This window comes from Solanum stenotomum, chromosome 7 (assembly GCF_019186545.1).
Source record: "Solanum stenotomum isolate F172 chromosome 7, ASM1918654v1, whole genome shotgun sequence".
Lineage (NCBI taxonomy): Eukaryota > Viridiplantae > Streptophyta > Magnoliopsida > Solanales > Solanaceae > Solanum > Solanum stenotomum.
In genome coordinates, this window is record NC_064288.1 from 3389828 (window position 1) to 3403723 (window position 13896).

Below are 13896 nucleotides of genomic sequence, written 5' to 3' on the forward strand. Positions count from 1 at the left end.
TAAAAAATTAAAAGTATTTTAAACTTGAAAATATTTGTAAAGGAGAAGAATACTTATGCACGATGGATTCTTTTAAAACATGATTCTTATTTAATTGACAAAATTAATTTAAAATCTGAAATTATAAATATTTAAAATCTGAAAATATTTTAATTTTAACTAAAACACAAAGAAAAGACAACCGTACCATTTCATTTATTTTCTTAAAAAGAAATCCACGTTTTAAAAAATACATGTATAACTACCCCAATAATGCTGCTAAATTTAGGAACTATAAATTTATGTTTAGAGTTACATAATTTAAAACACAAATAAATTTAGTCTATTTTGTGTAACTATATTTCAACAAAATATCTGGCAGATAATTGCATTTACAAATGATGATGCTGTAATTTAGGCTTGTATAGCGAGAGAAACAAGGAACATTATTATTTTTGTTTTTGCAAACTGAAAATTTCAATTCTAAAATATATGATATAATTTTTAATTTCTAATTTAATTTGAATACAAGATAACTATAATTACACATAATATAGTTTAGCGGATAGTTCAAATCAACAACCTCTCATTCATATCCATATGTTTTCTGATACAGTTCAAATTCAAATTTAAAATAGGGAATACCCCCAGCCTATGCCCAAAATCCCTGAGACACACCTAACCTTTACTAAGGACCTATTACCCCCCCCCCCCAGAACTTATTTTATATATAATTTTTTACCCCTTTTCGGCCTATGTGGCACTATCTTGTGGGCCCAGCGCGTGTTGACAATTTTTTCAAGGATAGTGCCACGTAGGCCGAAAAGGGGTAGAAAATTAATTAAAAATAAGTTCGGGGGAGGGGGGGGGGATAATAGGACCTTAGTAAAGGTTAGGTGTGTCTCAGAGATTTTGGACATAGGCTGGGGGGTACTTATGCATTTTCCCTTTTAGATTTAATAAATTGACATAATTGATTTAGGTTTTTTTTAATGAAAAATCAAACCAAACCGACCTATGTACACCCCTAGTTATACATCTTTTTCTCTGATTTTAATAGATTTCTTATGTACTTTTTTTTTTTGATAACCGAGAAATCCGTCTGTGACCGCCCTTTGGACCAATCACAGCCTTCTAAACTCGGTGGATAATGGGCCCGCCCCTCTTACCTTCTCCACTTAAATACCGGGCTTCGCTTTGCATGGTTTGGGGATTGAACCTGCGTCATAAGCCACAAATCCTCCACCTTTTGCCACTTGAGCTAGGCCTTGGGGGCGATTTCTTATGTACTTTGTGTGACATGAATTTCATAGACATGGCTCTTATTACACATCATCCTCAAGATGCTTGTCCGACTATTTATGTTTTAGACAAAGAAACTCACTTAGTTAAAAATAATATCCAATAGAGTGTATTAGTAATGCAAGTATTAGTAATGCATGTATTAGTTATACTTGTATTAGTTATGCATAGATTATTTTTTATGCATTGTTTGGTTTGATGTATTAAAAATAGTATGCATTGTGTAAAAATATTTATTTACAAAAGTATCCTTCACAATTATGGTGGAAAAAATGTAAAAGTATTTTTGAGGGGTAATTGGGTCTTTAACCATATTAATGCATGTATTAAATCATTTGCATTACTAATACCTAGAAATCCATGGTATTAGTAATACACTCGTCAATACACAGTAGAGTGTATAACTAATGAATTATACAGAGCGTGAAAAAATGCACCAAACAAGGGATTACTAATGGGAAAAGGTATAGATTCCCCCTTGAACTTGTCTCGAAAAGTCAGTTACATGCTTAAACTATCATGGTGACCTATTGCACACCTTTAATATTCAAAAGTGAATTTATTACCACCCTGAGACGTGTAACACCACTCTCACATTACGTGGTGTATTACACTCGTTGTCACGTCAGCGCCATGTCATATATTATTATTTTTTATTTTGTTTTCTTTATTAATAAACTTTTCTTTTATTAACTTTATTTTACTCTAATTAATCTCAAATTAATTCTTTAATAATTATATCTTCTTCATCACTAAATCCCACCCATTTTCAATTCTCATTTCATTGGAAAATCATATCCAGCCCCACCTTCACTATTGATTTTGTTCTTCACCACCACTATATCGCCTTCAATTTTTCTTCTTCTTTGTCACCCAACACCAAATATCACCATCACCATTATCAATATTGATTTTTTCTTCTTCACCACCTTCAATTGCCTATTTTAATTTTTGCCACCCGCCACCCGCCACCCATCACCACCAAGCCCATAAAGTTGCTATCACCACCAAACCTAAAAATTGATTAACAACCAAAATTTCTTTAACAAAGTCAAAAAAATGAAAAAGATAGAAACAATCAACCGAAACTTTTCTAGATAAAATACAATTATTCACTAACAAATCTATGGGAATTAACCTAATTGTGAATCAAAAAGAATTGTGCTTTTAGGTTGTGATAAAAAAAAATAAAGAAGTGTGATAAAAATAAAGAATGAAGAAGAAGAAGACAATGGGTGGGGTGTGAAGAAGAAGAGGTGTGGGGGTGGGGGTAGAAAAGAGGAGTCTAACTTTTTTTTTTACTTTTTTTCCAAACTGACGCGCCTATTTTTTATTTTTGTTTTATTTTTTTGTCACGTCAGTTTTAGGGGTTAGAAAATTCACTTTTGAATAGTATAGGTGTGTAATAGGTCACTATGACAATTTAAGCGTATAGCTGACTTTTCGGGATAAGTTCAAGGGAGAATTTATGTCTTTTCCCAATTACTAATACATATAATTAATGCACGCATTATTTTTGCTAATACACTCTACCAAACGACCCCTTAATTTCTAAATTGGGCCATGAATATCTCCTTCTATTCAACCAACATCTTTCACCATGAAGAAATACTTTCATCTAAGAAGAATAAATGAGTTTATGTAGGCTACTCTATATCACTATGAAAATCATTAGTACTTCNNGAAAATTCACTTTTGAATAGTATAGGTGTGTAATAGGTCACTATGATAATTTAAGCGTATAGCTGATTTTTCAGGATAAGTTCAAGGAATTTATGTCTTTTCCCAATTACTAATACATATAATTAATGCACGCATTATTTTTGCTAATACACTCTACCAAACGACCCCTTAATTTCTAAATTGGGCCATGAATATCTCCTTCTATTCAACCAACATCTTTCACCATGAAGAAATACTTTCATCTAAGAAGAATAAATGAGTTTATGTAGGCTACTCTATATCACTATGAAAATCATTAGTACTTCAAAATTTGTTATGTTAAAAGAAGTGAACTTTATTGTTCGTAATAGTACCTACTCATTTAAAGAAGGTAAATATGTTCTTTAACTTTGAGGGTGCACAAACAGATACTTAAACTTATATAAAATTAAACAAATAAATATAATAGGTACTTAAACTTGTATAAAATTGAGATTCGGAAGCTTTGGGTATGTCTTTTGTTGCTATTAAAATTGCTAGGATAGGTTGGATTCTGATTTTTGTGCAGGTTATAGAGTTTTGGAGGTTCAGATGGTGTGTTAGGGTTGAGGGTGTTCGGCACCTCTTTGTTTAGGGTCAGATAGGATACTTGTTGAGCACCGTTGTTGTTTTGGTACTCACTCCCTTGCTTTTCTACACTTGTGTAGATTGCGGGCCCGATTCGTTCTGATCATCATCTCGCATTAGTGTCCGAGGCTTGCACTTAAGAGTACGCGAGGTAGCTCCTAGTTGCTCCAGCATACGACACATACCTTTATTTTTTTGCCTTATTTTGATTCTAGAAATGGAGACAGTCACACTTGTTCTTTCATTACATTTGTATTATTATCTAGTGTTTTGTACTCGTGACATCAGATTTGGGGAAGGTTATGTTTATATTATGATTTATGTGATATGTTGTCATCAGTTCTATGTTTTCTCTCGTATTTCTGTGTTTGCCTTTATAGAGGGTTGTTAAGTTAACATGTCTTGGTGGGATAAGACAGGGGCCATCACACCCTATTTTTGGATAGTGACAGAAAATATGAAATTAAATTATGATAAAAAAAAATAAAGAATATTATGATTTGAGAAAAAAAAAATGAACGGAAAGAAAAATAATGAAAACCAAAAATAATCGAAAAAGGGAGAAAATGAGAGGAAAGGAACAAGAAATAAAAAAGATAAAGTACAAAAATAAAAGGAACCAATAAAGGAGAAAAAAAAGGGGAAAAGAAAAATAAAAAGAGGAAAAACAATTGAATAAAGAAATAAACGAAAAAAAATAAAATAAGTATACATAATATAAAAATTGAGTACGAATTACATTATGGTGTAAAAAAAATTTTAAAATAAATGGACAAATATACATAAAATTTTAAAAATAAAAAAACAACAAGAAAAGTAAAGAAGTAGAGAAAAAATAAATGATATAGTAATAAATAAATAAAAATAAATAAAGTATATAAAATAAATATTGAATATAAATTGGATTATGGTGTAAAAATAATTAAATGAACAGAGAAATATAAATAGAAAAATAAATAGCAAAAGAACTAAAAAAAGAAGCTAAATAATTAAAGTTAAAGGAAATGTGACATTTTCTATAATTAGTGAGGATATTTTATGGAAGAGCATTTAGAGTCTGTTTGACATTACTATTGGATAGTCACTAACACCTATTTTGAGAAAAAAATATTTTTATTGAAAAATTATGTATTTGACAAATTAGTAGAAGTATTTTTAAATAATTACAAATAGTTTACTCTTATTGGACATACATGTACTTTTTTCCCTTAATTTTTTTAGAATCCGTGCAAACTCAATGATGATAGATAGAGTAAATAGATGCGACAGAAGTAAATAGGTGATATATATTAGTTAAGATTTTATTTCAGATGTTAACACTTCTATTATAGGTTCTATAGGAATAGTTTATCCTTTAGAAATTTATACGACTATAACATATACATGACTTTTAATCATTTTTATTTGTACTTACATTGAAAAAAATTAAATCAGTTACGAAATTTTTTCGTTAATCTGTTGCTAAATTGCTTGTAGCTAAATAGAGTTTTAAGTAATCATCACTAAATAAAATTAGTGACGAATTTTATTGTTTTGCTATAGAATTTGTATGTCGACAAATTTTTTTCCTTTTAGTAACAATATTAGCATAATACTCGCTTGATGATTAATATAACTAATCTCAATTTATTTGGAATGATCGTAACATAATTAGTATTGTTGTTATTTCAACATGCTCAAGTAACAAACATAAACTAATATTGAGATAAACCCTTAGAACATATTTTTTTTAATTCATTAGCCAATAATAAAGCATTAATTAGATTTACATGAACACCTTAAATTTTAAATAGCTATATAATAGCTAATTAGAAGAGTCTTGCAAGCTCAGTACTTTGCGACTAATGATAACATTTTCTTGATCACCAGTAGAACATTGTGATCCATCACAACACCTACAAACTCCACCAATACATCTTATATCGTAGCAGGTCCAGGTGTCACAATCATGAACATAATCACAAAATTTTACTCCTGTCGTCACATCTAAAGATTAAAATATTATTAGCACATCGCTAAATAATTCATAGTTAATAAAAAAAATTAAAAATTAAATTGATATACAGTTAATATTGACTCATAAGAAACATTATCAGAATATTTTTTTAAAATAATATATTATATGCAATCATAAATAAGAATAAAAAAACTATTAGGTACTTCAAAATATTTTTTTAAAAAATACTATTACAAATTGAATAGATTGGATTTTGTCCCCCTTCTTAACTCACTTCACTTGACACCCTTAATAAAATCACAACATGAATAAATCTTGTTATCATTATTATAAAAAAAAAGTTGAATAATGTTCATAAAAAAAAAACAGATTGGCGAAGAAAGAGACTAACCGGATGAAAAGATCATAGAGATAACTATGAAAATCACAATCATCGAAGCCTTCTTCATGTTATATTAAGAAAAATAGTATATATATTTTTTACTTTGAAGTACATGCAATTGTGACAATATATATAGTACAGAGTGCATGAACTTATTGTCAATCTTTCTAGTAAAGAGATAAGATTAAGTAAATACATAAGAGTGATATAGTTATTTTCAATTTTGAACTTTTGTTTTTATCTTAAATTTTGGTCAAAGAATTTTTTCTTAGTCAATAAAGTAATAATGAAAAATGGCTTGTACATATAAAGCCTGTTTTCGAAATTTATGTGATTATGTCTTCATCTTATGAATCTCCTTGAGGTCTGTAAATAAATAAGTTTAAATACATAAGATTGATATAGTTATTTTCAATATTGAACTTTTGTTTATATCTTAAATTTTGGTCAAAGAATTTTTTTAGTCTATGAAGTAGTAAAAGAAAAAGGAGTAATATATGTAAAGCCCGTTTTGAGATTTATGTCATCTTTTTATGAATCTTTTTAAAATAGTTTGATACATCTTTTTATGAATATTCTTAAATGAAATTCAGTTTTTTTCTTTTAAAGATAGACTCACTTTAAAATTGTTTTCCTCTTTTTAATTTGTAACTTTGAATTATGATAATTTGACATGTTTAAGTAATCTCACAAAATAATTTAATACAATATAGCATGACGACATATTGATCTGTCATGTGTCATAATTTCAAATTAATTTTTCACTTTTAATTTGTAGTCTTAAAATTATGACGATTTGATGTAATTTGTGAATAATTCAATAGAATAACTAACTAAATATACATATCAGACTATAATGATTTGCATGTCATAATTTTAAATTTAAATATACACATCAATCTATAATGACTTGCATGCCATAATTTTAAATTAAAATGGAATAGAGGGAGTAATTTCTATTCGTTAAATATTTTCTCTATATATTTATGTCATCCCCATTAAGGTGATTGTAGAATGTAGTCTTCAAGAACAATAACTATTAAGGATGAAATGGAATAATAATAATAATAATTTTGATTTACATTTTTAAAACAACAAATAAATGACATGGGTATGAATGAGCTACTTTTGTAACATTCTCTAAACCATATAGTTTATGGGTATATTTAAACATAGAAAAGAGTCAAATATACACCTATACTATTGAAAATAGTTTAAATACACTCATCGTTAAACTTTCGTTTCAAATATACCTTCTAATTATATTTTCGGTCCATATATATCCATTCCACTATACTTTTACATTAATTTATCCTTATTTTTAATCGAAGAATACGTGGTGATCTTAAAAATAAATAATTCATCTCGAATCTTAAATATCTCATTTAATTTGCAAATCCTCCCCAATATTTAATATGTTATAAGAGCAATAAAGTCAGGTTCATTCCTATTTTGACTCTCGATCCAAACTCTAGTTTAAGCTTCATGTGAAGGAGGTGTTTGTTCCACACTCCAGGTAGGTCTTGCATGAAAGGGTTGTGCGGTCTCCACTTATTAACTAGAGAATTGTCACGATCCAAACTATTAGATCGTGCTAGCGCTTTAGAAGAATTCTTACCAATTGATAATTCACAAAAATAAATAAAATTCAACAAATCAACTTAATTAATTATGAAAACCAATTGTCAACATTAACAAAACACATATCTTTGAAAATATCTACATCCCTCCTTAGAAACTAGTTTAAATAGTTACAAAAGCTTCTAAGAAAGTACAAATAATGAAGGAAAATAAGGCACAACTCCCACCATAAAGAAAGAAGGTAGAAGTTGTCGAAAAGCATTATCCTCTTCACCTAAGAAATATCAAAGATCATGCAATGAGAATATGCCCAGTGGCACAACAAGAGTAGTATCAGTACAAACAACATGTACTAATCAGCACTATACATCAATCCAAATCCGCCACATAATACATGTAAATAATTAGAACAAAACATAAGACATGAACAATCCACCCCAATCTTTTAGCTATTGACTCCCACCACCTTGGATTCATACACTGTATTCCCAAGTCACCCACTTTATTCCACTACCAACTCCCCATTACCAACTCCCCATTAAGAGTCGTTTCACTTTCCTAGTCAATATTCGCCTAACCTTTTGTCACTAATGACTTTTCAAGACCACACACTATGCTAAGACTAGAGTATTTTTTACTAAATCCATTCCTGATCTCAAATCTACAAACATATAACTCTATTAACCAGTAAACCCTTCTTATTTCTCTTGACTCAACCTACACATGATTCAAACATCATCACAAATAATTTGGACTACCTAAGGATCCCAAAAACATTGTCTATGGTATTTAACATGCAATCCCGACCTTTATAAAGATCACTCTAGCATTTAAATACACTTAATCACTCAAGTACCAACATGTGATAAATACAATACAATAAATAAATTTGGTCCACTGAAGGAACTAACACATAGAGAAAACACATGTACCATTCGTGATACTTGATCCAATCGTTAGTAAATGTGTACTTATGTGGTATATGAGCCAACCAATAAGATATTATATACTTGATGTGGTATTCGAGTCAACCGAATATGTATTGAGCATGGTACCTGAGCTAATCAAGAGATATCATGTATCGGGCGTAGTACCCGTGCCAATTGTTAGTATATATGTACTAGGCATGTCACCCGATCCAACCAGCAATCAGACATCATAACCACAATGAATAAAATCATACTTGTATACCCAAGTAAACATATTCATTCAATTGCATGAGATTGACACAAGCTAGCATTTCAGTTTATACTCATTTTATATCTATAACCATAGATTATACAAGTAATACTAACGAAGCAGTTGGCAAGCACATATATAACATCAACAAATATCAAACAAACATCACCAACTCTAAAAGACTCCCTCCAGTCCGTTTCCCGCTCACTATCCAATTAGCCACAATCCAAATCCCTCAGAATAATACCCAACACTCAGCATAAGGTCAACATTAGCTAGTCAAGTCCATTACCACCCCAACAATAATTGGTAACGCATTTGACCCATCCAGACTCCATGCTCGAAGGTCTATACATATAATTTCTCGATAACGGACATAGTATTATATAATTAAAGACATGTCTAACTACTAAGTTAAGACTACCTGAATGCCAATCAACTGTTGAAGAACTCTGATTGCGAGCTTCTGGCTCCACAGGGGCAAATTTTGATGGACGTAGGCCAGAATCCCATAGATTTCAACACTTCTTGTGCTGAAATCCCTCATCTCCATTGTTCCCAAGCTTGGAGCAGCTTATGAGGGTATTTTTGAGTAAACCCTAGCTTATTTTACCATTAAAGAGGAGGAAATTAAAAGAATCCATGTTTCTATCTCGTCAAGCCTACTATAACGACTGACACGCTACTACAGTGGCACTGCAATAATGAAATTTTTGTCATTATGGCGGGATGACATCAGCCCAAATCAAGTTCCAATTACAATTTTTTCATCGTGCCACCCAATTTAATTTGGTAGTGTATTTCAATTTTTTTGGGATTTCGCACAAGGTTCCTTTTGGGATACGACCCATCCGTCGTTATTCAAAAGGCACCTCGTGTGAAATCTCAATTTTTTTAAAAATACACTACCACATTAAATTGGGGTGGCACAACAAAAAATTTGGATTTTGAATTTGATCTAACTGATGCCATCCAGCCATAGTTGAAACTTTCTTGCTATATCGACGGTGCTATAGCAGCGATAGTGGGGTTGATGGAATAGAAACTCAAAAAGTCAATTTTTTTAATTATTCCTCTGCCACTTCAATAGTAAAATAGACTAGGGTTACTCAAAAGACCCTCTCAAGCTACTTGAAGCTTGGGGACAATGGAGATGAGGGATTTCAACGTAAAGGAAGTCAAGACCCACAAATTTTAGGCCTATGTCCATCAAAATTTGCCCCTACAGAATCAAAAGCTTGTGTTCAGAGTTCTATAGCAATTGCTTGACATCCAGATAAGCTAGGCTTAACTGAATAATTAGACATGTATTTAATTACATAATACAACGTTAGCTACAGGGAGATTATATGTATAGGCCTTCAAACACATAGTCTAAATAGTTAAATGTGTTATTAATTTTTGTTGAGGTGGTAGTGAACTTGATTAGCTAATGTTTACCTTTTGATGAGTGATGGCCTGATAGGTGTTATTTTGACGGGTGTTGTTTACATCCTACTTTATTCAAATAAGGAGAAACGTCACGGTGACTCAAAAAAATAAACAATTAATTCAATTTTAAAAGAATTTTAAGAATAAACGAATTTTAAAAGAGTCGCCACCTAATTTTAGGAAAAACTAGGAAACCATTTAAACATATCTACGAAATCAATAAACTATAGGTAAGGGGTTCAAGTTATTCCGAAAGGAAGGTGTTAGACATCCTTCGAAATCCACAATTGTGGGTCTCGATTGAATTCATTTTTTCAAATTGAGGAGGAGATAAAAACAAATATAAATGTATAATAAACAAGTGATAAACACAAGTAATAAAATGAAACAATAATATAANGAAAGGAAGGTGTTAGGCATCCTTCGAAATTCACAATTGTGGGTCCCGATTGAATTCATTTTTTCAAATTGAGGAGGAGATAAAAACAAATATAAATGTATAATAAACAAGTGATAAACACAAGTAATAAAATGAAACAATAATATAAGAAATGACCTAAAGTTTGTCTAACATCGCTATATAAAAAATATAATTCGAACTTCATTCGAATAAGCTTCAATGGGAAGCAACTCTATGTACCTGTAAAGACATTTAGTAAAAGTGTTAGTAATAAATAAATATTAATAAAACTAAATGAATTAAACAATAACTTAAAAATAAAAACCCGTCTTATTAACATGGGAGGCCTTGAAAATAGACGGTAATTTCTTCATCGACCAATTTTAACAAACAAAATATATGAATTTAAAATAAATTTCCGTCTTTTAACATTAGGAAGGCCTCCAAAATCGATGAAGAGATTTTCTCATTGGCCAATTTTAACAAACAAAATATATAAATTTAATGAAAGGACAAAATATTTCAAATAATTTGAGAAATATAACCAACATATAAGAAACACCTAATCAAACAAATTACTTTATCTCAAAATAATAATAATAATAATAAACAATTCAGAATAAACTTAGAACTAATAAATGAATCTAACATTGCAATGAGGGTATTGTAGAACATAAATACTCATAAGAAAAATGCAAATCAATTCAAAATTATATTATGAAGGAAAAGATAAATCAAAATACTCCTTAAGTTACTCTAACAATGCCAACAAAATAATATCAGGATCAATGTTTGACCAATCTTTCAAATTAGAGATAAGAAATACTCCAAAAAATATATAATAATTAATATATATATACGATTCACACAACCATAATATAATAATAATAGCAAATAAACAGATTATTAAAATATTAGTAAATAACAAAAGTAAAATAAACAAAATGGCTCACAGGACAACTTTAACATATTAGGGCATCTCCAACCCAATCCTCTATTTTACTCTCCAAATATAGAGTTCTCTATTTTTTCAGACAAGCAACTTCAACCCAATTCTCTATTTTACTTTCTAAAAAGGAATCTTTTTCTCTCTCATCAGTATTATATTATTTTTTCAATTTCATTCTTATTTTCTTATTTCATAATATAAATCCTTTATTTCGTTTTTCCCAAATAATTACTTTATATAATTTTTAACGTGATAAAAAATTATTTTTTATTCAAAATTTTTAAATAACATAAATTGCAAGAAAATATAATATAATACATAAATTAGGGGACAAATTCAAATAAAAGTGACATACAATTACATAAACACTCAATTTTCAAAATTATTACGTTGCTCCCATAAATACTCTATTAATGCATTACGGAGTTCAAAATGAGCATTTTTGTCCTTAATTTTTTTTATGTCTAGCTAAAAATTGTTCAAACCGGAGATTTTCATCTACCACCATTTCTATAGTTGGAGTTGGAACCTCTACGGCATCTTGAATTGGTGCATTGAAATCACGTTCATCCTCAATTATCATGTTGTGCAGTATAATACATATAGTCATTATATCATGTAGCATTTCCTTTCTCCAAAAATGTGAGAGTCCTGCAATAATTGCAAAACGAGATTGCAAAATTTCGAATGCACGTTCAACATCTTTTCGGCACGATTCTTGTTTCATCGCGAAATATTTCTTTTCTTGGGAATGAGGATCACAAATAGTTTGAAAAATTGTAGACCATTTAGGATATATACCATCAGCTAAATAATAACCCATATCGTATTCTTTTCCTTGAATAACATAATGGGCGGGAGGCGCAATACCGCTAGCAAGATTGGAAAATAAATGTGATGACTCTAAAACATTAATATCGTTATTGGTGCTAGGCAAACCAAAATAAGCATGCCATATCCAAAGGTCATAATCAGCAACAACTTCAAGAATAATTGTTGGTGATCCACTACGACCTGTGTATTGCCCAGCCCATGCCGTTGGACAATTTTTCCATTTCCAGTGCATGCAATCTAGACTACCTAACATTCCTGGGAAACCACGCTGCTCACCAATGTGTAGAAGCCTCGCAACATTGTTAGGTGTTGGTGATCTCAAATATTGCTCACCAAAAACCTCTACAATAGCTCGACAAAATCTCTTCATACTTTCAATCGTAGTTGACTCTCCAATTTTCACGTATTCGTCAGTGGAATCCGCTGGCAAACCGTATGCCAACATTCTAAACACAGCGGTAATTTTTTGCAAAGTAGATAATCCAAATCTACCTAGTGCATCAATGCGTTGTTCAAAGTACGTGTCGTGATCTTTAATTGCATCAACGATACGAAGAAACAAATTGCGGGACATTCGATAACGACGGCGAAATATTGCATCATTAAAGCGTGGTGTGGCTGAAAAATAATGACGAAATAAATTATCATCAGTCGCCTCACGATCACGATTGATTACCACATGACCTGGAATGGAGCCACCTATGAAAACTTCATTAGTATGGTTTTGTAGAACTTGTTGGAACATGTAGTTGTTCATACGTAGCTGATTTATTAAATTATCATGGTGTTCTGTACTAGGAAAAAAATCTAAATCTAACGAAGATGATGACGAAGAAGAAAAATCTTCATCATTATTATTAGAACAATCTCCAAGATTGAAATTCATTTTCAAAGGACAAACCAAATTACTTTAATATGTTTTGAAATGAAATGAATGTGCAGACTTCAAGTGGTAAATGGTGTTCATTATAGAATATGTAATGTTTTATCTAAAAAATATTAAATGTACGGATGAGAATCTCATCCAACCGTTTATAATAAGATGAAATCCATCTAATGGTGAATATGAAGATTACATTCTATCTTAATACGGTAAAATCTTATCCACACGGTGTATACATTAAACGAATACAATTTGTATTGTTACGTAATAAAGTAAAACACGTGTTAATTAATTAAAATTGTGTAAAATGAATTATTAATTCAAACACATGAGATGCATGTATTAGATTGTTGTATACATTATGTGCGGATAAGTTTTACTTGATTAATATCTACATATAATTTTATTTATCTAAAAAAACTTTGAGATAACTATGAGAATCTCATCCTACGGTTAAAAATATGGTGAAATTCATCCAATAGTAAAAATAAAAATTACATTCTATCCTATTTATCTACATGTAATTTTATTTTATCTAGAAGTAATTTTTTGAGATAAGGATGAAAATCTCATCCTATGGTTAAAAATATAGTGAAATCCATCCCATGGTGAAAATGAAGATTACACTGTCCTATTAATATTTATAGATAATTTTTACTTATCTAAAAAAAAAATTTGAGATAAGGATGAAAATCTCATCCAATGGTTAAAAATAAAGTGAAATCCATCC

At 30.1% G+C, this 13896-nt stretch overlaps 1 protein-coding gene across 1 annotated transcript; it reads right to left on the bottom strand.

Annotated features, from left to right (window-relative positions):
• Window positions 1-12063: 12063 nt before the first annotated feature.
• LOC125871291 (uncharacterized) lies at window positions 12064-13169 on the bottom strand. The gene is made up of 2 exons (XM_049551884.1): window positions 12235-13169; window positions 12064-12100 (listed from the first exon to the last, which is right to left on the bottom strand). The coding sequence occupies exons 1-2, from the start codon at window positions 13167-13169 to the stop codon at window positions 12064-12066; spliced, it is 972 nt and encodes a 323-aa protein (XP_049407841.1).
• Window positions 13170-13896: the final 727 nt, after the last annotated feature.